The 22,683-nt window shown below is 42.1% G+C and overlaps 3 protein-coding genes, 1 long non-coding RNA gene and 1 pseudogene across 6 annotated transcripts; 4 read left to right on the plus strand and 1 right to left on the minus strand.

Moving 5' to 3' along the window:
* Positions 1 to 138: 138 nt before the first annotated feature.
* LOC116204405 lies at positions 139 to 2,113 on the plus strand (annotated as a pseudogene).
* A 1,286-nt stretch (positions 2,114 to 3,399) lies between these two features.
* LOC116206295 (protein BOBBER 1) lies at positions 3,400 to 5,782 on the plus strand. The gene is made up of 6 exons (XM_031539123.1): positions 3,400 to 3,927; positions 4,541 to 4,713; positions 4,817 to 4,865; positions 5,064 to 5,230; positions 5,358 to 5,441; positions 5,539 to 5,782. The coding sequence occupies exons 1-6, from the start codon at positions 3,534 to 3,536 to the stop codon at positions 5,575 to 5,577; spliced, it is 906 nt and encodes a 301-aa protein (XP_031394983.1). The 5' UTR covers positions 3,400 to 3,533; the 3' UTR covers positions 5,578 to 5,782.
* A 4,801-nt stretch (positions 5,783 to 10,583) lies between these two features.
* LOC116203513 lies at positions 10,584 to 12,766 on the plus strand. Of its 2 annotated transcripts, none has more exons than XM_031535262.1 (4): positions 10,584 to 10,958; positions 11,483 to 11,983; positions 12,150 to 12,248; positions 12,360 to 12,766. In XM_031535262.1, the coding sequence occupies exons 1-4, from the start codon at positions 10,854 to 10,856 to the stop codon at positions 12,429 to 12,431; spliced, it is 777 nt and encodes a 258-aa protein (XP_031391122.1). In that variant the 5' UTR covers positions 10,584 to 10,853; the 3' UTR covers positions 12,432 to 12,766. The 2 variants fall into 2 exon arrangements, with proteins under 2 accessions (XP_031391122.1, XP_031391123.1); XM_031535263.1 differs by having other exon boundaries at positions 12,327 to 12,763.
* On the minus strand, positions 12,656 to 15,321 carry LOC116203514. Of its 2 annotated transcripts, none has more exons than XR_004156264.1 (3): positions 14,833 to 15,321; positions 13,913 to 14,623; positions 12,656 to 13,758 (listed from the first exon to the last, which is right to left on the minus strand). It is a non-coding gene; the product is annotated as an uncharacterized LOC116203514 (long non-coding RNA). The 2 variants fall into 2 exon arrangements; XR_004156265.1 differs by having other exon boundaries at positions 13,908 to 14,623.
* A 55-nt stretch (positions 15,322 to 15,376) lies between these two features.
* On the plus strand, positions 15,377 to 22,437 carry LOC116203512 (histone-lysine N-methyltransferase ATX4). Its single transcript, XM_031535261.1, has 23 exons — positions 15,377 to 16,819; positions 16,934 to 16,989; positions 17,078 to 17,285; positions 17,401 to 17,529; positions 17,645 to 17,713; positions 17,800 to 17,868; positions 17,969 to 18,060; positions 18,149 to 18,241; positions 18,415 to 18,550; positions 18,749 to 18,851; positions 19,011 to 19,110; positions 19,297 to 19,421; positions 19,611 to 19,756; positions 19,905 to 20,009; positions 20,184 to 20,248; positions 20,414 to 20,627; positions 20,752 to 20,838; positions 20,952 to 21,008; positions 21,094 to 21,183; positions 21,324 to 21,410; positions 21,523 to 21,597; positions 21,828 to 21,928; positions 22,017 to 22,437. The coding sequence occupies exons 1-23, from the start codon at positions 15,890 to 15,892 to the stop codon at positions 22,096 to 22,098; spliced, it is 3,219 nt and encodes a 1,072-aa protein (XP_031391121.1). The 5' UTR covers positions 15,377 to 15,889; the 3' UTR covers positions 22,099 to 22,437.
* Positions 22,438 to 22,683: the final 246 nt, after the last annotated feature.

Raw genomic sequence — 22,683 nt, forward strand, 5'->3', positions numbered from 1 at the left:
AAAAGTTCTGGTAAGATCAATAGATGAAATAATTTATCGATGCACATCTATTCAGTTCTAGCTGAATCGAATGCCTTTAGGCGCGCTCCAGCTTTCTAATTTTTATGTGAATATGGGAAGGTTGTCGATGGGGAGGAAATGAAATGGAGGGAAACGAAAGTGAACGTTGAGGACCACATCATCGTCCCCGACATAAAACCTAGTTGCATACAATCACCGGACCAGTTCGTGGAAGATTATGTGGCAAGTCTCACCGAAACCCAGATGGAATTATCCAAGCCACTCTGGGAGATCCACCTCCTCGATCTCCAGAACTCTGATGCTGCTGGTCTCATAATCGGCCGCTACCACCACTCTATTGGGGACGGCGCATCCCTCATGGCCATGCTCTTTGCCTGCTCCCACAGGCCAGTGCAGCCACCGATGGCACTGGTAAATCAGCCTGGGAATGGTGGTGATACCGTCTCACTGACTAGGACAGGACTGATTCAACAGGCCTTTTCGCGCTTCTGTGCCAGTCTTGCGGTGTTCTGGAACACGTGCATCGGCATTTTCTTCTTTGTCATGACGGTTTTGTTCCTTAGAGATACAGAAACGCCACTGACGGGCGGGCCTGGGGTCGAGACTGCTCCTAAACGATTCGTCCGCCTTGCGTTTTACCTGAGGGACATAAAATTGGTGAAGGATGCCATGAAAGTGGTATGTTGTAAGTAATTACTCATAATTGGTTTAATTACGTATTTGAAAAAAGAAAAAAAGGATCCACTGGCTTCACCAGTAATTTTTATGTTCTCTGATGATCGATAGAGCAGACGGTGAATGATGTGCTTCTGGGAATAACTGAAGCCGGGCTTTCTCAGTATCTCAACAGGCGATATGGCCATGGTGGGTCTCTCCTGATCTCTTATTCCCGATTTGTGAAAGCTCGCATACAATTAACGGTTTGATCGGTAACTAATTATATGGATTCTTGCTCTTGCCGCGCGGGTGGACCGGGTGAAGAAGCGTTGGACAAAGTGAAAAATCACCTTCCGAGAAGCATCCGTATGAGAGCAACTCATTATGTCAACTTGAGGACTTTCACAAAGGACCGGGTAATAATCCATTCGAGTTATTAAGCACATAACCGGTGCATGCTGATACAATATTGGCATGTTCCGGGCGACGGAAGAAATGACTTATAATTATTAGCCTTCTTACATGAAGGTCATGGCGGGTAGTCGAGTCGGCTACTTTCTCCTGCCTCTGTCGATAGCCCTGTGGGATGATCCACTGGAATGCATCAGGAAAGCAAAAGGGGCCACTGACCGGAGAAAGCGCTCTCATGAGGCTTTGTTCACCTTCTGCTTGTCCGGCTTCATGCTCAAGTCCTTTGGCCTCAAGGTTAGATCATTTGTTGGAGTGTACATCGCGCTGATGAATGTTCTCTCGATCGGTCAGACTGATCGAAAGAACACGACTAGATAAAATCTGTTGGCTGGCTGATCCCTTAGCAATAATCAAAGAGACCGATAATGATATTATTATGACTGTAATTGATCTTCTGCAGGCAGCGGCTGCACTGTACTACCGTCTACTCTGCAAACCACGGCTACGTACTCAAACATGATGGGATCGTTCGAGGAGGTCGACTTTTTTGGGCACCCCTTGGGTTATATCGCTTTCGGCACTTACGGGTATCCTCGGGTAAGCATATAACACTACCGACGATCCCGTTTTCCCTATAATAAGTAATTTCTCCAAGATTTGGGTCGAAATAAAAAGGTATATCTGTAATAAGCCGGGTAGATTAAATATCAAGTTGCCGCCAGCCTAATCGAATATGTGCGCAGCTGGACCCGGCCTAAAAAGACGACCTACGAAGTACTTACCCTATATTGTTTTCTTAATTCCCGATTAATTAATTTATTCTATGATCGACTCTGCTAATTAGGTATCTTCAAATTGATGATTATATGTGCAGACACTGTCGATCAATTTCATATGCTACGTAGATAAGATGACGCTGCTGGTAGCGGTGGACAAGAAGGCGATTCCTGACCCTCAGCGGCTGTGCGACGATATCGAAGCTGCCCTCAAGCTCGCTATCGATGCTTGTTCTGTCTCGGATTAGCTTATTATCGGTATACGGGCTCCCTCAAATATATAAACCTAATTAAGCTGTTCCAAATAAAATTACTTCATGGAATTCTAGTCAATCAACATGCATCATGTTGATATTCCTCGGCCCGTTTGGTCAAAAGGACACGGATATCAGGACTCGTAAGTCCCCACTCTTGGCCCAGATTTGCTAGTCTGATCGGTGAACAAATCCTATTGACAAAATTGCCCTTCCCTATTCATCCAATTATCAACATCTTGCCCCATTCCTGAAAGCTTTGACGATGATTCTTCGACTGTCACGAGTTCGTAGGCGGCCATTGACGAGCATAGGCGACCACCGACGAGCCGGGGACCTCAGAAAAGCTCGCAAGCCCTGGATGAGCCCCTGGGCCTTGCTAGATAGGGGGGGAAAAAAAATCTCTGCAGAGCCCAGGAGGCCTGGGTTCGCCCCCGGGACTCTCGAGCCCTGGTCGAGCCTAGAGCTGGGCTTGCGAATCCTGGGTATGGCGACCAATCGAAATCTCCATGTCGGGATTTCGTCGACAGAGCTTTTTTTTTATTTTAAAGATTTTGTTTGCACTTTTTTTTTTCAATTAGTTTATATGCTTTAGAAATTACTTTTACTGCAGAATTTCTATAATATATAGCTTGAAATGAATCAAATATATAAAAACCAAGATGGAAATTGTTTAGCCTATTTTAAGAATAATATTTAATGTTCTCTAAAAATTACTGTTCTTAATTGTAATGTGACCGATTACTCATATTTATACTATAGGCATTGTTCTTAAGGACGTATTACAGAGTTTATGGTGTTCGATCGAGCTGCTACCTTGTAAGTGGGCCGGCAACCTTCGCCAAGTGCGTTGGAGAATTGCCTCAGGCCATGTTTGCAGTTGGTCTTGTATGTATTGAATATATGACAAATTTAATATATGACAAAAGGAGCCGATTTTGATTTTAGAGTTAAGTAGATTTGAATTGAATTTTAATTGGATTATAATAATTATGTTGTTGAATTATGAGAAAAAATGTGAAAAAGTAATGAATAGTTGAAAGTATTTAATATTAAAAATTGAATTGAATGATTAAAAAAATTAAAAAAAATGAAAAAAAGTAATAATTGTGTTTCGATTTTATTGTGTAGTGAATAAAATTAAAAAATAAATTTTAAATTTTAAAAATTAATGTTAAAATTAAATGGGTAAAATTTTGATTGCAAAACTAAACGGGATAATCATACTTTTCTAATTTACACACTGTCCCAGTTGAGAACTTGACAGCAAAAAATAGCTTCTCGACGTCTCTCGATCCAAAACCCTATAAAACTCTCTCTCTCTCTCTCTCTCTGTTCGTTCTTCTCATCTTCCGTGCTCTAAGACTGAACGTTTAACCCTGTTGCGTTGCGACTCTGCTTGAAGTCGAAGGGAATGGCGATAATCTCCGACTACGACGAGGGAGAGAACAAGTCTCCGGCGAAGCCTTCGCCTTCGTCCTCTGCCTCAGCGGTGCCGTTCTCCGGAAACCTCGACCGCTCGAATCCGATCGGCTTCATCGAGAAGGTTTTCGATTTCGTTGCGAGCGAGAGCGACTACCTGGGGAATGATTCGGCGGAGAAGGAGATCGCTTCCGTCGTGAGAGCGGCCAAGGAGAAGCAGAAGCTGAAGGAGAAGAAGGCTAAGGCAGCTGAAGAGAGCAAGAAGGTGGAGGAGGCTGCTGCGGCCGCGCCGCCGGTTAAGGAGGAGGAGAAGGCTGTGCCGGAGGTGGAGATGAAGGACGCTGAGGCGGAGAAGAAAGAGGAGGAGGAGAAGAGCGGATTGATAGGTATTGCTTCTGGTTTTGCGATTCACCTGAATGTGGATTTTGGCCGTGGTTGTGTGTAAAATTGGTGAAAACTAGACATATGCTCTGTGATCCGATTAGTTGCGCGCAAGTTATGGTCTTTTGGTTTGCTATAGCTGAGTCGTAGCTGATTATGCTTAGTAGTTTTACGCAACTATTAGCTAAATCGATATTTGCCGGCTTGACCTAGTGATTGGTTACTTTGCAGGTTATGGCCTTTTGGTTTGTCATGGCTTAAGTTGTAGCTGATTGTGCAAGTAATTTTATGGTGACTGTCATACATTGAGGAACTATCATGCTCGATTATAGTCTAGTCTTATGTGTTTCAGTAGTTCAGTGAGCGTGTTTGGGTATGAGTTATAATTTTCTCTTCCTCAATCGTAAGAGTGTCAAGAGTCGTGTACGATGGACCTAATGAATATTTCAATCTGTGTGAGTTGTTTAGGTGGATGGAGAAACAATGGTTATAATTCTGGGTTTACAATCAATGGATTCTATATGATGTTGATGGTTTATAATCATATTGTACCTCTTTTGGGGTTGTTTTGTCTTTCTGCACTTGAACCTTAGCTTGACTCGCTTCAATCTCGTACAGCTCCAAACCGAGGCAATGGCCTTGATCTTGAGAACTACTCGTGGACTCAAACCCTTCAGGAGGTTACCGTCAATGTCCCAGTACCTAAAGGAACCAAGGGAAGGTTTGTGGTATGTGACATAAAGAAGAATCATCTTAAAGTAGGGCTGAAGGGTCAACCTCCAATTATCGATGTAAGTCTGCATATGCCTCACTTGAATTATAAATATTCTCGCATTTGAATGGTCTTACTGCAATACCTTGCGGCTGCCTCAATTTTCCATTTGTCTCTTTCAGGGAGAGCTCTACCAGACTGTTAGGCCTGATGATTGTTATTGGAGTATAGGTATGTCTTAGATGCTCAGAGATGAAAAGCACTCTTTATCGGAATGTACTTTCGTGTACCCTTGTGCTTGCCAATTCATTTATTTCACCTCATCCTGATTAGTTTCATCTGTTATCTCTCATCTATTTATACTTATCAGCTCATGATGACAAGAAAGCTCATTGAAAAACTTATATTTTCGTTGGATGTGTATCGCAGAGGATCAGAGTGCCATCTCCATACTCTTGACCAAGCATAACCAGATGGAGTGGTGGAAGTGTGTGACTAAAGGAGAGCCTGAGGTTGACACTCAGAAAGTTGAGCCTGAGAGCAGCAAATTATCTGACCTTGACCCGGAAACCAGACAAACAGTTGAGAAGATGATGGTAACAACACACTCCTTACCTTTCCCAGATCCAACATTATTCTGGGTTATATTGTCATTGAGTCACCTGTTAATTTGGGACCATGAAAAGTCTTTGGTTGTTGATCCTTGATTTATTCCTATTGCAGTTTGATCAGAGGCAAAAGTCGATGGGTCTACCGACAAGCGATGAGATGCAGAAGCAGGAGATTCTGAAGAAATTCATGGCAGAGGTGGGTATACACTGCTATGATTTTTCTGTCATATACTCTTCGTGTAGATCCATCATCCATGAAAGCTGATTTCTTGGCTCTGTTATGTTACATGCAGCATCCGGAGATGGACTTTTCGAGGGCAAAGATATCATGAAGAAACTATCATCATGAGGGAACTGTCTCGACCTTTTTTGTTTCTTAACTAGATCTGTTAATTGAGGGATAGAGGCGTGTGAATGGTGAAACATTGTGCGTGTGCCGTTGTGGAGATCAGAAATCGAACTTATTTATGCTGAGTGCATCTCAAAACTCTTACATGCGGTTAAGTTTTACCTATCAATTATTTTGGTGTATGATCATTAGAGCCCAACTTATGCATATGCATGATATGTTGCGTGGTTTCAATTAGTTGGGGAGCTGTTTCACGGCCCTATAAGTCGGGGCAGTCTGGAGGTATGATGAATGCCGCATTGATCACCTTAGCCATATAAGCTTATTCTACCATAAACATCTGACGCTAGAGGCCATGCGAGCTACATACCGCTCCTGTCCTGCCCGATATTGTGTGGTTGTATCTTTATCGGAGAAATTGACAGTTCTGGCGTAATGTCTTGCGATTCGAGTGATCCATTACGGGAGATAAGATTTGGATGCTGAGATCATCAGGTATGTAAGTTCAAACGTGTTATGATGACACGTGTTGCGAGGTCCCTAGTGGAGACATGAGAGTAGCCGTCCGCAGTCCTTTTCCATAAAAAGTTTTAGGGGGGCCAATTAGGGTGTCAAAATCGAGGACTCTAATCCAACCACAATGTCCAATTGTGGAGATAGCAAGCAATCCAATCACGGGGCCGACTCCTTCTAACTCTGCTTTTGTCTCTTCCCCTGCCTCTCTCGTAAACTCCTTCCCCAGATCGATCGCCACTTGCAGATGGAGCCCTCTGCTCGATAGGTTTCCAGCAGATTCCACAATAATGCGTTGGAACGTAGTACAAGTTTTGTCGTAGCTCCGGTTTCGGGGTAGTACCTGATGACCGATGCTTGTACCTTAAGTCTCCGCCCCTTTAGCCAGCTTTCCCTTTGCTCGAAACTCCGATAACCAACATCAAACTATATGTCGGGGGATCCCCCTTTCTCCTGAAGTCTAACTTAACCCCGACAGAAGTATTCTCATTAGGCGGAAAAGGAGAGAGCACTCATGCTCGGGCCATGAAGGAAGGAGACATGGCGGGGCCAACTGAACTCAAAGCAACTCTCCATTTGCAATATTCAGCTTAAATGACGAAAGGTCTCAACAGTACAATCCCACTCGGGTCGTCGTTCAGTTCTCTGAATCTGAATCTTGAGCGTGTCCTGATAAAACTAATAATTATCATTATCTTCGCATACATCGCAAAAAATGTTCGCGATTATTCTTAAGAGCATCTATTTAGTTCATTTACAGTGTCTTCCACCACTAAGTGCGATCGTTTCCACCGCGCCAAATCAAGGGCAGCTGGAACATTCTTTCGCCACACGTACGCCTGGTTTTAGCTCCCCGAACAAAGCCGGAAACACAACAGCGTTCTTCTCTTGGCACATAGATTTTTCTTTTCATTTTTTTTTTCCTATGGATTTTTGTTGCAGAGATGAGTAAGCCATCTCCATGATTGAGCTTGAAAAGGACCAGAAAAGAGGAGGAGATTGACTTGATTCAATTCACCTCCTTCCTTCCCACTACTATTGGAACTCTCAACCTCGGCATTTATTAATTTGGCAGCACTCGTAGAAATTCCTTCACGAAAAAAGAAATAAAAGCGGAGGAAGGGAAATTGGAAATGATAGTTGGAACTGCAAAAATTTGGTCGTGTCTTTTGTTGTGCAAAGTTCCAAGAGATGGGCCCAAATGCATTCATGCCTGATCGTTCATTCCCTCAAAGCTGTCCAGAAAGCAATGAAGAGAGGAACAGAAAGCAAGAATGGAACCCCCACCAAGAATGTGGCAGCATTCTTCATGATTAAATTTTTGCCCTCTTTTGATTGGGAAAATGTCCATTTGTCTGCTACTTCGGTCCCAATTTTGCCAATACTATTCCACCAAGTGTCTCGTCGGCACGACGACATATGTGACTCGGGCAGTGGATCAAAACTACTATTTGATACCCTCTGACCCTCGGTAATTAATTATTAATTTAGTTGTCGATCACCCCCGCGATCATTATTAATACAGATCCCTCCCAAGTGGAGCCAAACATGGTGACTTGCAATTATCCAATTATTCTCCTAGTGGCTACGCACAGGTCTATAATTATTGCAATGCTTGTGGTTATTGTTCGAGGTATATTTCAAGTGATTGTATCACGTCATATGATTGATTAAGGAAGTATAAACAGAAATACAATAGATGGATAAATGAGTCTTATAAGTAATCATGTGGATATTTTATGTAGTCGAAACAAAACAATCCTTTGTATCCTCCTTACATTGAACTCTCTCCCGAAAGGGGGAGCATTAGTTTGAAAACGTCCCAGTTAAGATTTCCTCTGTTTTTCACGATGTTAAATTTAAGGTGTTTGTGCGATGACCCATGAGCAACCCCCAAGAGCAAACATTGAACTTTTTTCAATTCCCCATATTCTCCCTTCCTTTTCCTTTAATATTTCTTTTATTATTAGATTCACAACAGAAGCTCTTAAATTGATATAACTTCACTTTTGCTGTTTCGTTGCTTTTAATCTGTTCACTTTACAGCCCAAAAACCAAACTCCATATTGCTCCAAAAATTTAACTAATTCTCGTGCAATGTTGAGAGCTATTTGACCCCAAACTACTCATTAGTATGTATGAAAAATATGCTTCTTTTTTGGGAAGTGACAACTTCCTCCCCGTAGTGGACTTTTCCTATTGAGTCTCTCTTGCTTTCACATGCCTATTTCAACATACATATATTTCTAAGATAATACTCTAGATATATGTTTCTACTATTATGAAGTGCATGGTATTCGGCTTTAAGGAACTGATCAAATCTAGCCCGAAAGTGGAAATAATCTATCCTTATTAAACCGTGACGCATCCAATACATATATGCAAATTTAGTATGAAGTTATTACACTATGTATTTGAGATTCCATGCCGACAATAAGTTCACTAATAAAGTCGGAAGGTTGCCGTCGAATAGATAATAAACATTTTCTCGAGGCCACTTGCAATCGCAGAAGAAAAAGGAATTTGGACATTTCCATCAAATTGGAACCCACAATCATTTTCTTTTTATATACATGTGTTAGAAAACAAAAAGGGTCTCTTCTGCTAATTAATATTTAATTTGTTTCCTCCTCCCTTTTCTTTTTTCCTTTGCACTTTCCATAACAAGAAGAACACACTACTTTTCAACTTTTGTCCTCTTCGAGTTATTTTTATAGATTAGATAGATGGAACTTTAAAAAATTATATCTTAAAAAGAAGTAATAAAGAATAGTCCGAATTGGATTAATTTCGTAGAGAATTTTTCCTTTCATTTCTAGTGCTTCCATGTTTTTGGCCGAAAACTAATGATCAATAATATTTGTTACAGATAGTAATTAATTGGAAAAAAGACAAAAACTGCCCTTATACTTTGGGGTTAGGATAAATCACACCCTATTATTTCGTTTTGAACAAATCGCACTATGTTCTTTACTCCATTGTTCTTTATTCCGTTGGACATAGGGGATTACGGCGTCAAATTATTTTTCATTTTCAGTCCTCAATCTTTAACATTTTAATCATTTTGGTTCTAAATCTTTTTTTATCATTCATATCCTAAACTTTCTATTTTATTTCATTTTTAGTCCTGAACGAAAATCGAAAGGGGAGGAGGGGTCGGGGCCACCAATCGGCAACCCCGACCCCTCCACCGAGGTCGCCGGCACCCACAGAGGACGCCGCCGACCTCGGTGGAGGAGTTGGGGTTGCCGATTGGCAGCCCCGAACCTCGAATCGACCGGGAGGGGTCGGGGCCGCCAATTGGCAACCCTGACCCCTCCACCGAGGTTGCCGACGCCCACAAAGGACGCCGCCGACCTCTGTGGAGGAGTCGGGGTTGCCGATTGGCGGCCCCGAACCCCGAATCGACCGGGGACAAGTCGGAGGTCCCCAGTCGATTTGGGGTTCGGGGCCTCCAATCGACGACCCCAATCCCTCCACCGAGGTCGTCGGCGCCCACAGAGGACGCCCGCGACCTCGGTGGAGGGGTCGGGGTGGCCGATTGGCTGCCCCAACCCCTCCTCCCCTTTCGATTTTCGTTTAAGACTAAAATGGAATAAAATAGAAAGTTTAGGATATGAATGATAAAAGAAAAAGATTTAGAACCAAAATGATTAAAAGGTTAAAGATTGAGAACTGAAAATGAAAAATAATTTGACGCCGTAACCCCTATATCTTATAGAGCAAAGAACATGATGTAATTTGTCCCAAATAAAAAAATATGGTGCGATTTATCTCAATTTCAAAGCACAAACGAGTTTTTGTCTTTTTCCCTAATTAATTTTTCCAAAAACATAGTCTCAGCTCTTGACTGGGTGCATCTCACCAGCGCAAGTTGCAGTTTTCAATAAAAATATTACAAAAAGTCCAACTTTTTTTACGTGCTAAAATAAAAGGGTGAGGAATTAAAAAAGAGAAGAAAAAGTGGATTGCTCAGATTCCTCCATTAAGATTTTTCTGGGTCTTTGTAGTTTTCAATTTTCTTGAAACTTAACTGCAACATACTTCCATTATTCAATTTCTCCATGGACATGGAGTTTAATCCGTTTCGGTCGGGTACCGAGGTCTCTGGAGACAACTAACAATACCTAAGACCTTGTTCGAGGCTAGGTACCCATGACTTGTGGCAACCAATAGATGCTGCTACGGAATAGATCAATACGCTATAACAATAGGAACAAACTTATAAGAAAATTACTCATTAAAATCGAATTTCAAGACAGACTATAACAAACAAAAATTTTTAATGGCGGTGAAGATTTTTTGTGATCATTTTGCCAAAATAAATAAATAAATAAAAAGCAAGAAAAGGAAATAGTCCTCATGATATTACTCATTTTTGTCGCCATTCATATGTTTGTCCTTATTATACTGTAAATATGCACGCATCACGCACACCTTACATATAAATATATATATATATATGTACACACTCCCACTTGAGCTCAGACTCTCCAATCAATCAAAGAATATTGATAACAATTGTCAGTCGTTTTTTTCCCTCTGTCTTTGCATCAGAGTTTGTCCCTGGGGCAATAACTGTAGTTGGAGGGGGGGCAGTCTCTCCCCATCCCCAGCATCCAAGAGCAAGAAGGTTGTTTTGTGGCTGCTCCATTGACAAATTGACATAGTAGCTGTCCTGTCCTGTCCCTTTGAGGTTCTTGAAGAACAACATTGAAGGGGAGATTATCAAGGAAAGAAGGAGAAATGTATGCAGAGACAGGGCTCTTGTTCCCTTGCTTCCAGAACTTCTCCCCTGAAATCCACCCATTTGAGGACCCCTACAAAAACCACAAGCCCAATGCTTCTTTGGTACTCTCTCTCTCTCTCTCTCTCTCTCTCTCTCTCTCTCTCTCTACCTCTCCTCCTGTTCCATTGAGCATTTGTTACGTGCTTGATTAGCTGGCCGTGTTTCGGGTTCTTGTGAGTCCTTTTGTTCTTGAATCTGGTGGACAAGGGACATGGAATGGTGAAATTGATGGGTGTAAAGGTCATTTCTTGATGTTCAGTAGTTAAGGATTTGGTGTTTTTTAGGCCTTTCATGGAGTGTAATGACCAGGATATGTATGGAAATAGCTGAAAAAGATCGAACTTGTCTCTTTAATCATCTTTTGGGTGAAATGGGAATAAAACTTTAAAAGGTTCCTTCACTTGTTCCTTATTTTGACCTAAAAATGCATCATTTTCATGGCAGACAAACTTTTGATTCATAACAATTTGTTGAGCAGACATATCGTCCATCTTAGTGAGTTTCGATGCTTCGTGTCATCGTTTACGTGAACATGCTAATTGCTAAGTGAGTGTTGACCCTTATTTTCCCTCTTGCTATGCCACAGGACTACCTGGTTCAGGCCTCCACGATATCGGAGTACGACTTCGGTGCAGAAGGTGATCTATTCAAAGCCCCTGATGCTATTGTCGAAGAAGAACCTGTCCTGGGGACTGACGTGATGGCATCAGCATTCTCGATGATATCTTGCGGGGCCCAGGAACTGAGCGCACATCATGACATCGAGTCATTCCAGGGCAACCCGATCCTGAGCGAGGTCTTCTATGAGTGCCAAAAGGATCTCTTAGCAAAGGCCGCAGTTGAAGACGCTCCAGTTGATGAACTTATGGATATAAAGAATATCCCTCTTGTGCCAATTGAAGAAGATGGATCTGATAAGGGATCCGGGAGTTTGTCGTTCCAGAAGAGTGTTAGCTCAGGTTGCTTGATCTCGACGGATTGGATGAAAGGGACAGCAGTGAGTAAACCGAGATTTCTTGACTTCGTGGAGGTGGATTTCGGAGCTGTCTATGGGATGAGAAGAGCCTTCAGTGAGGGAGACATAAAGGTGAAGATATTCGGTAATATGTATTAGTACCGTAATTTCGCACTTTTTGATAGTATGTGTAGCATCCGTTCCAGAAGAAGGATTTGGGACGGTTCGAGCCGGCCAATCCTATCAGCACCGAAGCAATTGCTCTATGAAACTAAATTTTTCTACTTGTTTATATCAGACCCTTGGGACCAGCAACTGCAGCTCTAAGGAGCGCAAGGAGAAGCTTTTAAGGTACCGAAATAAGAAGAGCAGGAGGAACTTTGGGAGGAAGATCAAGGTATTACCCGGTTTTGATATCTGTTCATTCGTTTTTCTTCGGAGATCTCCGTAGGGATTCATGAAAGCCCGTTTTCAGGTCGTCTGACTTAGGAAATGCGCTCTATCTCAGTATGCCTGCAGGAAGGCTCTTGCTGACAGTCAGCCTCGGATCCGAGGAAGGTTCGCAAAAACGGAGGAGTGAGAAACTTCCAAGAGGCAATAATAGTCTATCTACATGGAGGAAGGATAGTAGGTGATTAAGTGATAAACTCTACGCTTCGTAGTTAGGGCTCAGTGACTGTCTAATGGACTAGGACTACTGCAAATTGCCTGAAATTCCAGATACGTGATCGTGTACTCGTTGTGCCCTGATGATCGATTACTTCGTTAGGATTGATATAGCCTTGAAAGACTTCAGTTGTTGTATGTATAGTGTGTCAAATAATGGCATTGATGGCCGCTGATATGTACAGGTTCGTGTATGGTCTACCCGGTTATGAGAATAATATGTCGAAGCAAATCTTCTTATGAAAATAACATTGGCCCATGTATGATGCGTACCGCCATGGCATCTGATGGCTGCGTTAATGTTCTTACAGACTGCCTGGTTTCATATCGAGCATCCTGGTCCTTGATGCACGACAATCCGGGAGAATACTATGCTTGACGTGGTCTTCTCTCGGACCCTATAAACTACAGATCTTTGCTGCCTGATCTTTCCCGAGTGTCTCAATGATCTGATCATCAAATTGAACTCGTGAACTGCATACTCCATTCCCGGTTTGTCAAACAGAAGCCTTGCCGTCCATAGCTGATGCATGTCATCGAGAATTAGAGAGATTCGGACACCAATAAAATGTCCATGACTGCTTTCGACGACTCCTTTAATATCGACTTCCAAGAACTGTTGACTGATGACAACCCCGACGTAGTTGACTTAGCCCCGTCCGCCTTCCGCCCCACAATAGCTTTACCTCTAGTCATCGAGAGAGAACCGAGACCTCGGACTCGGCCCGAGATAGCGAAAAAAGTTTATAGCATTCAAACTGTTTAACGGCTACAAGTATCTGCTCCGCTCCACGGCATTCCATCCGGTATGGGTGCCCTCATAAGCTGTAGCCATACGTTACGTTTCTTCCCCAGGTATTAAAGGATGTATTCAGATTCAGACCTCTTCAGCCTCCGAACCGAAAAGGCGAAGGCCTCATTCAGTTCCTGTGAACTGCGTGAAGCTGAGGGAAGATTTATGTGGTGGAACCACCATTCTTGGTCCCCACTAAAGAAAGCTCATGCCCTCTTATCATCAAACATACCACATCTAGGCCCCGATTTCCGACCAGTGAACGGTCGAATTCAATTCGCTCAAATTCTCGACTGCCCGGTTTCATAGACCCTCTGGAAGATCGAACCCCGACTGTCGGGTCTACCAACGAAGAGCTCCACCGGAAGATTGACCAAGTCCGAGGTGCTGCCATGGAAGTACAGATGGCAACTTCAACAACCAAACAGGCGATCCCACCAGCAATTTCCTGTCAAATTTGTGGACCCGAACTTTCACAAACTCTCATTTTCATTTAAAAAAAGGAAAAAAAAAAAAAAAGATAGAGAAACATTAACTCTTTGGTGATCAAATCTCAAACAAAAAAGAGCATGCCTTTTTCCAAAATTTGCAACAAACCTTACCCACTTCCAACGATGGAACTCCGGTGCTGGATCCGAAATCCCGCAAGAAGCGAGAAACCTTCACATCGACACGACGGAGCTCTTCGACGGCTATCTTTGGCCGCACACCTCCTTCCAACCCACCTTCTGTGCAAATCAAGGAAACACGGTATAGAAGCAGAAACAGAGACGGAGACAGAAACGAGGCAGAGAGAGCACATACACCATGTCGGAAGGAAGACATTGGAAAACCTTAAAACTTCCCATCTCTGTTCCAAAAATACAAACTATAATAATAAATATATGTATAAATGTATTGAGCAAAATCATATCATCAAACGCAGATACGGATGACCCATTAAGCAATCTGTAGATTAGCTGCAGTCGAATTATGCATGATTAAAAAAAATTCGGATTTTTTATGGACACAAAACCAAATTGTATAAACTTTTGACATCACGAAAAGTAAATTAACGGCTGCTCCCCCTCGTAAGAGATTGATCGGCACATTCCAAGACTTTACGCAACGAATCCAACACGGCCCGGCAACCCCTCTCCGGCATGCATGGTTCGCAGCGCTTATTTCCGTCGATCTTGTCCTCCGTAAACTATAGTAGAAATCATCCTCGACCTTGGCTCGTCCTTCCGGCTCACAACTCTCCTTCTGAGGAAGGATATCGACAAACCCGTTCGACTTCCCCTGCCAATGGCTGCGAAATCAACATCCCGCCCCTGCCGCCATAACAGGAGAACCCCAAAAAAGAAAAAGAGAAAAACCCAAAGCCATCAATTTAAAAATCACGACGAAGACAACGACCCAATAAATATCATCTAATTGCCCAAAAAATGGAAACTTTGACCCGCTCGAGCCTACTCACTCACCAACTCCAAACTGAGAAACAAGCTACAATATTTTCTTACTTGAAGATCAAAGGACTGACCTTTCTCCAGATCAACATGAACTTGTCGATTACGATCCGCACGGAAACTTTGTCTAAAATTGCAGAGCCACGACATGGTACACATCGAATTCCATCACCCACGTTCAATTCACTGAAACATAACGAGTGTCCCATTGCCCGCAGAACGTAACTCCGACCAAAGAAGAAGGAGAAACATATAAATATAATAATATTGTTATTAATGATGACACATCATATCATATGTATATATATGACCAGACAAGAAAGAAAACGTTTATGTGCCATAACAACGGAACTGGCAAAAAATTCACCAACGTTTTGACTTCTGCTGCTGAAACAGAGACGCGTAAGAGACGCAGAGACAGAGAAATCTCGTGCCCATGGCAATGCATTGCTCGAAATGCTCAGTGCAACACGAAGATGAAGATGATGATGATGAAATCGCTTGACACCCAAGTCGTTGGAATTGGATAGAGAAAATTAAAAATTCGATTTTTCTTTTTTAATTTGGACTGCACGCAAATTCGCTTATATACACTCACAAGATAACGCCGACCCCTCTCTCTCTCATCTCTCTCTCTCTCTCTCTCTCTCTCTCTAACTCTGTCAGCACTTTCTCTCTCTAAATTTCTTTCAGAAACTGAACGTATTTCCGGAATTACATCAGAAAGGAGAAACCTTTGGAAGAGGAGGAGGAAGAAGAAGAAGAAGAAAGTGATGAAGAAGATTTGTATAATAGCAATTGGTCGAACAAATATTGCTTTTTTGTTGGCGGGTATATGTTTATCCCCTCGTCTTCTTCGTGTTCAGTGAAGCAGTTAAAGAAGACGAGAGCTCAATCGAGCAGATCTTCGATTCGCTCCCTCTCTCCGAATTCGATCCTCTAGCTCCATTCTCGTGCTCTCTGGGTCGTGTTCATTGGTGGGTGTTGCCTCTCGCTGGGGAATTGGGTTGAATTTGCTCAGGTGGGGTTGATCGAATTTACTCTGTTTCCGATTTAGGGTTTATGGAATTCGGGGTCTAGATGTGAATTCGAGCTGCGGTTCTGATTGGTCGACGAGAGAGGGCGGGAGGGATGATAATCAAGAAGAAGCTTAAATCACAAATGCCGAGTCGGAAACGGCGCAGGCTCGGCGGAGGGAACTTGGTGAATGGTGACTCAGTGACCAGGAAGAAGAATAAACTGAGTAACGGCCATTACTATCCTCTGAACCTTCTCGGAGAGGTGGCCTCTGGTATTCTCCCCGGGATTCTCCGGGAGAAGGCATTTGCTGCTTCGTGGTGCGCCGAGCTGTCCTGCTCTGCTTCCAAGCCGGAGCTGAAACCGAACGGCCGGGACTCTGCTGCTGGGCCAAGGGGCACTCAGGCTGCTGAGGATTCATCTCGGCCACCTCTGGTCAGGACCTCCAGAGGGCGAGTCCAGGTTTTGCCTTCTCGGTTCAATGACTCCGTGATTGATAACTGGAGGAAGGATGCGAAGATCACTCCGCAGGATTATAGCTTAGATGAAGATTACGTAGTTGCAAGCAGTAGGAAGGAGAAAGCCAGTCAAAAGTCAGCCAGAACAATTCGTAATGGTACGAATAGTCGGTTAATTGACGAAGATCTTGGTTTTGAGTACCCTAGATGTAGCACATTGTTCTTGGAAGAGGATAGAGAAGAATACAGGCGCAGGAACTTCGACTTGACGAAGTACTATTCTAGCTCTAGGAGCTCGCTTACTTCGTCACACGAACATTACAATGAGGGCATGTATGAGTTTGCTGAGGAGCCAGACGATGATCTGAGGGAGGAGAATGGTAGTGAGAGGGAAGATGGGTTGTATGGGCCCGAGGATTTCTATTCTGGGGATATTGTGTGGGCAAAGTCGGGGAAAAGTGAGCCCTTTTGGCCCTCGATTGTGATTGATCCCATGACACAAGCTCCTGACCTTGTTCTGAGGGCTTGTATAGCTGATGCAGCGTGTGTTATGTTCTTCGGGTATTCTGGCAGCGAGGACCAAAGGGTATGTATGGTTTACTTCCTTTGTTGCCAATCTTTCTATTTTTGGACTACATTGCTGAAATTTATTTTGGTTTCATTTCAAACCTCTTTGGTGGTAATGAATTGCTATGAGCAGGACTTTGCATGGGTCAGACGAGGAATGCTATTCCCCTTTCTCGATAATGTCGACAGGTTTGAACTTGTTTATCCTCGTTGACTATTGTTTTTTATCACTAGGAAATAGGGAGGAAAAAGAGAGCTGAAATTTGCTTCTTTTCAGGTTTCAAAATCAGCCTGAATTGGAGGACTGCAAGCCTGGGGATTTCCAGATAGCATTGGATGAGGCATTTCTAGCAGAAAATGGGTTCACAGAGAAGTTGACTGAGGATATAAATTTAGCTGCTGGTAACACGATGGCGTACGACTTTGATTATAGAGGAATTGAGGAGGCCACTGGGTCAAATCAAGATCAGGAGTTTCTTAACTTGGTGATTGCTCCTTCCTTATAAGCTATTCTTGCCATAGCCGGAGGGTCTTTATTCCATGTGTTTTAGTTCTTCTCATTGATGCTTGGTTTTGATGAAATTTAGGTTTCTCATGCAGGATATATCTGGGTTGAGGAAAGGCTCACAGCACTGCGAGGGCTGTGGGGTGATTATACCTACCAGAGTAACAAAAAACACCAAGGGTTTAACATCTGGAGAGCAATCTCTGTGCAAGACATGTGCCAGGGTCTGTAGGCATATCTTGTTCTCTGACATCACTTCAGAACTTTCGGTGCCTTTTTTTTTTTTTAGCTTTTTGCCACTGAACTTTCAGTTGCTGACATCAAACTCTTTTAATGTAGTTAATGAAATCAAAGCATCATTGTGGCATATGCAAGAAGATATGGAATCATTCAGACAGCGGAAGTTGGGTAAGGAGAACTAGCTGTTCAAGATGTCTTAATAGTGAATTGCTTCTCTAAGTTTTCTTCACTATTCAAAACACCCTGTTTTTAAGGTTCGATGCGATGGCTGCAAAGTATGGGTCCATGCGGAATGTGACAAGATATCCAAAAACCATTTTAAGGTACATAAATCCTATTGTCACCTTTTCCTGTTCTCCACAGTGATTGCGTGGACTGACTTTGAACCTATCTAAACTACTCTTTTTTTGGTTAATGATGAAGCACCTGGGAAGCGCTGACTACTACTGCCCCGCGTGTAGAGTGAAGTTTAATTTTGAATTGTCTGATTCAGAAAAATCGCAGTCTAAATTCCGGTGGGTGCACTCACTTCCTATCTATGTTACTGTTGACTTGGTTTTCAGTTTTATGCTTGCTGAATGATTGTTCAACCTTCTTGTGCAGAAAGAACAAAAATGGGGTTCAGTTGGTGATGCCTAACAAGGTTACAGTTGTCTGTGCTGGTGTCGAGGGGATATATTTTCCGAGCCTGCATTTGTAAGTATAACTGGTGTGATCAAGCATTGCCTCTTCGTTGGTTTTTTATTCCACTTTCTGCATTTTTGGCATTAAATTGTTTGTCTTGGTGGGTTTTTTAATTTTCTTGGACAACTTAACTATATAGGATATTAAAAGAGTGTCCTTTTCCCCCTAACTCTGCTCTATTTCAGGGTTGTTTGCAAATGTGGGTGTTGTGGGAGCGAGAAACAAGCACTCAGTGACTGGGAAAGACATACAGGTTCCAAGTCAAGGAATTGGAGAACCAGCATTAGGGTAAAAGGATCAATGTTAGTGCTGGAGCAATGGGTCAGTATTATAAGTTCATTTACTCTTTTAAAGCAGCTTCTTTTTTTCTTTTAATCACCAAATTCCTATATTGGCGGTCAGTATCTAATCAGCAAAAATCTGCTGGGTTCCAAAATTCAAAAGCTTGAAAGCTATTTTCCTCATTCTTTAAAGATGCATAACAGTGCACTTCAAATGGAATCTTCTTTGAGTATGCAGATGCTGCAATTGGCTGAGAATCATGAAAAAGGTCTGGTTTCTACTAAGCCTAAACGGCCCTCTGTGAAAGAACGGAAGCAGAAGCTATTGGCTTTTCTACAAGGTATACTTGTGTATCAACACTGCATAAATTTCTCATTTCACATATCAGGGTTCAATAGATACACTCCCCCCCTCCTCTCTTCTTTCTTGATATATCCTTAACATGAATCAATCATGCATCGTCAAATGAACTAACTCTATCTTCATTTTGTTGAGGCAGAAAAATATGAACCTGTCTATGCTAAATGGACAACAGAACGGTGTGCTGTTTGTAGATGGGTTGAAGATTGGGACTACAACAAGATAATAATATGCAACAGGTATTGTGGATGTGAAAGGCTTCAGTATTTGAGTAATTATATATATATATATATATATATATCAGCCATCCTATAGTAATGAAGTCAGATGAACAACTTGTAATGTGCTCTGTGATTTCATTGCTGATATGCTGTTGGGCTTTCTTTAGTTTTTATGCCATATGGGTATCATTGTCGATTATTCAGATGTCAAATAGCAGTTCATCAAGAATGTTATGGAGCAAGAAATGTTCGTGATTTCACATCATGGGTCTGCAAAGCTTGCGAAACTCCTGATATCAAGAGGGAGTGCTGCCTTTGTCCTGTAAAAGGTACTTTCCAGGTTATGCTTCTCTTTTATTTGGAAATGTCTAGGTAATTAACAAAGGGTTGCTTTCAATAAATCAGGCGGAACATACCCTTTCCTACAAGCATGAAAAAGAAAAATGCCCATAGTTCAAATTTCTAGCAAGTTATCTTTGAGTGGATGTTGGTTAATCCTATTTCTTTTCTCCCCTTAGGCGGTGCATTGAAGCCAACTGATGTGGAAACACTATGGGTCCATGTAACATGCGCATGGTTTCGACCCGAAGTTGCTTTTGCAAGTGATGAAAAAATGGAGCCTGCTATTGGGATCTTAAGCATCCCATCAAGTTCTTTTATAAAGGTCAGTATCGATGTTAATAGCCTTGATATCTTTCTTACTCAACATCTTGACAGACTAAATGTTCATTTGGCATCTGATCAAAGAGTGCAGTTATCTTATAAGCATTACTACTAATCGCTTTTCCTTCCCCCCGTGGTTTGATCTTCAGATATGCGTTATTTGCAAGCAAATTCACGGCTCTTGTACCCAATGCTGCAAATGTTCAACATACTACCATGCAATGTGCGCTTCAAGGGCAGGTTACCGCATGGAGGTTAGTTTAGTTATTGAATATGTCTACGTGTTGGCTGCTTGAGTGGAATACCCTGGACTTGACAATATCCCCCCAAAGGGAAAATATACATTATTGGTTTCCATGGAATTATGTGCGAATATTATCCGCATCTTCATGTTTATGAAGGTAATCTGAATGCTTCTTGATCTACAGTTGCATTCTTTGGAGAAAAATGGGAAACAGATCACAAAGATGGTCTCCTATTGTGCTTATCATAGGTATGCTCTGATTCATCTGATCCGCTTACTTGTAGATTGACTGTGATTAATGATGAAATGAGCCCTCTTTTTTTCTTCTTTTCTTTTATTTTCCTTTTTTTTTTCTGTGGAACTTCTGCTATCTTCTGATCTTGTATTGCCTTCTGCCTCTCCTTATTGGTACAGAGCACCAAACCCCGATACAGTTCTCATCATACAGACTCCAGCAGGTGTTTTTTCTGCCAAAAGCATGATGCAGACTAAAAAGAAGGCAGCTTCCAGGCTAATTTCATCTAACACAGCAAAACTCGAAGAGGTTCCAGCAGCAGAAACCGATGAATTAGACCCCTTATCTGCTGCAAGGTGTCGCGTTTTCACAAGATCAAAAAATAACAAGAAGGTAGTAGATTTTGCACTCTTTCCCAATAACTATAATAAGTTGATAAGTTAAGAGTTTTATTGGCAGGTCATGTTTTGTTTTGGATTCTCTTCTCATATTATGTTTGATCCCGTCTTATTGACAGAGAACTGACGAAGGAGCTATTCCTCATCATGTAAAAGGACCTTGCCATCACCCATTGAGCGTCATGAACTCTTTGAATAATCTTCAGGTAAATACTCTTTGTTTCATCTTGTATACAATGTTAGTCCCTTTGTTAGAGTCAGAAACTTCCAGTCAATTTAACGCAGAAATGCTGATTGGGAACTTTTAAAATCTTTGCAGGATGTGGAGGAGCCGAAAACATTTTCTTCATTCAGAGAACGCCTTCGTCATTTGCAGGCAAATAACTGCATATTAATTACATCTTTATGATAAATATAAGTAACTCTTTATTTGCTTTCTGATTGTTTCCTTTTGAGTCCAGAGAACGGAACATGATCGGGCTTGTTTCGGGCGGTCAGGTATACATGGTTGGGGCCTCTTTGCACGGAGGAACATTCAGGAAGGAGAAATGGTATGTGATTGAAGTTCAAGTGCTTTCCTAGAAACTATCGCGTGGATTTTCACTCTGAAGTCCTCTCACGGCAAGATATTTAGGCTCTTTCTTTCTGTTATCGACAGTCGGGTCATATAAATATGTATTCTCATCTGCAGGTTATTGAGTACCGGGGAGAACAGGTGAGGCGAAGTATTGCAGATCTGAGGGAGGCCCAATACCGTTCACAAGGCAAAGATTGTTATGTAAGTCTCCTTGTCTGACTTTCCTCTTGGAATTTTCATGCTCAACATCGAAATTGGTTGAGATATCACTTTTTGATGGTGGAATCTCATTTGAACTTTGTGTAAATTGCAGTTGTTTAAGATTAGCGAAGAAGTGGTTGTAGATGCCACAGACAAAGGAAACATTGCTCGCCTCATTAACCATTCGGTAAGGTCCTGTATTTGGATTTCGTGTATTATTATTACCTTCGGTTGTTACAGCAACACTGTATTCACCTTCAATCTATGAAGGAACTATCACCCGAAATTTCATAGATCATACCAACTTAACGGCCCGTTTCAGCTCAGAAGAAAATCTCTGTTGGATTGGATCTAGTTAGGAGATTTTTCCTTTGAAGTTCATCTTGTTGACTGCGCTGTCTGGTGTCTCTCTTGCAGTGTGTGCCCAATTGCTATGCACGGATCATGAGCGTGGGTGACGATGAGAGCCGAATCGTCCTCATTGCCAAGACTAACGTAGCTGCTGGTGACGAGCTAACGTAAATTCTCTTGCTGCATATGTTGATTACCAGACTCGTCTTGTTGTTTGTTATCGGACTGCTCATTTTATTGCTCTGGATCTTGCAGGTATGACTATTTGTTCGACCCTGACGAGTTCAAGGTCCCATGTTTATGTAAAGCTCCGAACTGCCGAAAATTCATGAATTAGGTTTCCTCTTCTTACTGTTTAGATGACACAGACAAAAACTTCATACCTTTCTCCGCAAGGAGGCTCGCTAACTCGCTCCGATCGCCCCACCGCCGCCGCTGCCACCACTACCATAGGAAAAATCTCTTACTGCTGCATTCTGTAATTTTTGTGAGGAAAGGGAAAATAGTTTCTTCTCTCTTTCTTTCTTTTTTCACCCCCTTTTTATTTTCTTGGCAATTTTTTTTTCGGCTCAATAAAAGCTGTAATTCTGTTCTTTGGGATTGGGTTGTAAATTCGTTGAATGGTTATTTCTCACTCCTTAATCAAAATGCTTATCTCACCGTCGTCTTCATCTTCCATTTCTTTTCCTTTTCCTGTTTAATGATAATTTTTTGATAAGATCATAAATATATAAACCAATAAATGATTAAATGGATAGCATAAAACAAATTTAATGAGTCCGAAACTTGCAAATTGCCGTTGACTAGAGGCACATAGGATAGCACCGAGAAAGGTTTTAGAATGGTTAGATCCTTTCCATATGTATACCTGTCGAGATAAATCAATCTCAAAAAATAAATCCAAGATAACAAATAAATCAGT

This window comes from Punica granatum, chromosome 4 (assembly GCF_007655135.1).
Source record: "Punica granatum isolate Tunisia-2019 chromosome 4, ASM765513v2, whole genome shotgun sequence".
NCBI classification, from domain to species: domain Eukaryota; kingdom Viridiplantae; phylum Streptophyta; class Magnoliopsida; order Myrtales; family Lythraceae; genus Punica; species Punica granatum.

What these genes read in the sequence shown, in the direction of transcription:
- LOC116203512 (XM_031535261.1), top strand. Translation starts at nt 15,890, where the DNA reads ATGATAATCAAGAAGAAGCTTAAATCACAAATGCCGAGTCGGAAACGG. An exon ending in TATTTTCCGAGCCTGCATTT is followed by an intron (nt 18,242 to 18,414) that starts GTAAGTATAACT and finishes GCTCTATTTCAG; the next exon opens with GGTTGTTTGCAAATGTGGGT. An exon ending in TCCTATTGTGCTTATCATAG is followed by an intron (nt 20,249 to 20,413) that starts GTATGCTCTGAT and finishes TTATTGGTACAG; the next exon opens with AGCACCAAACCCCGATACAG.
- LOC116203513 (XM_031535262.1), top strand. Translation starts at nt 10,854, where the DNA reads ATGTATGCAGAGACAGGGCTCTTGTTCCCTTGCTTCCAGAACTTCTCC. An exon ending in TCAGTGAGGGAGACATAAAG is followed by an intron (nt 11,984 to 12,149) that starts GTGAAGATATTC and finishes TGTTTATATCAG; the next exon opens with ACCCTTGGGACCAGCAACTG. An exon ending in ACTTTGGGAGGAAGATCAAG is followed by an intron (nt 12,249 to 12,359) that starts GTATTACCCGGT and finishes GCTCTATCTCAG; the next exon opens with TATGCCTGCAGGAAGGCTCT.
- LOC116206295 (XM_031539123.1), top strand. Translation starts at nt 3,534, where the DNA reads ATGGCGATAATCTCCGACTACGACGAGGGAGAGAACAAGTCTCCGGCG. An exon ending in GTCAACCTCCAATTATCGAT is followed by an intron (nt 4,714 to 4,816) that starts GTAAGTCTGCAT and finishes TGTCTCTTTCAG; the next exon opens with GGAGAGCTCTACCAGACTGT. An exon ending in AAACAGTTGAGAAGATGATG is followed by an intron (nt 5,231 to 5,357) that starts GTAACAACACAC and finishes TTCCTATTGCAG; the next exon opens with TTTGATCAGAGGCAAAAGTC.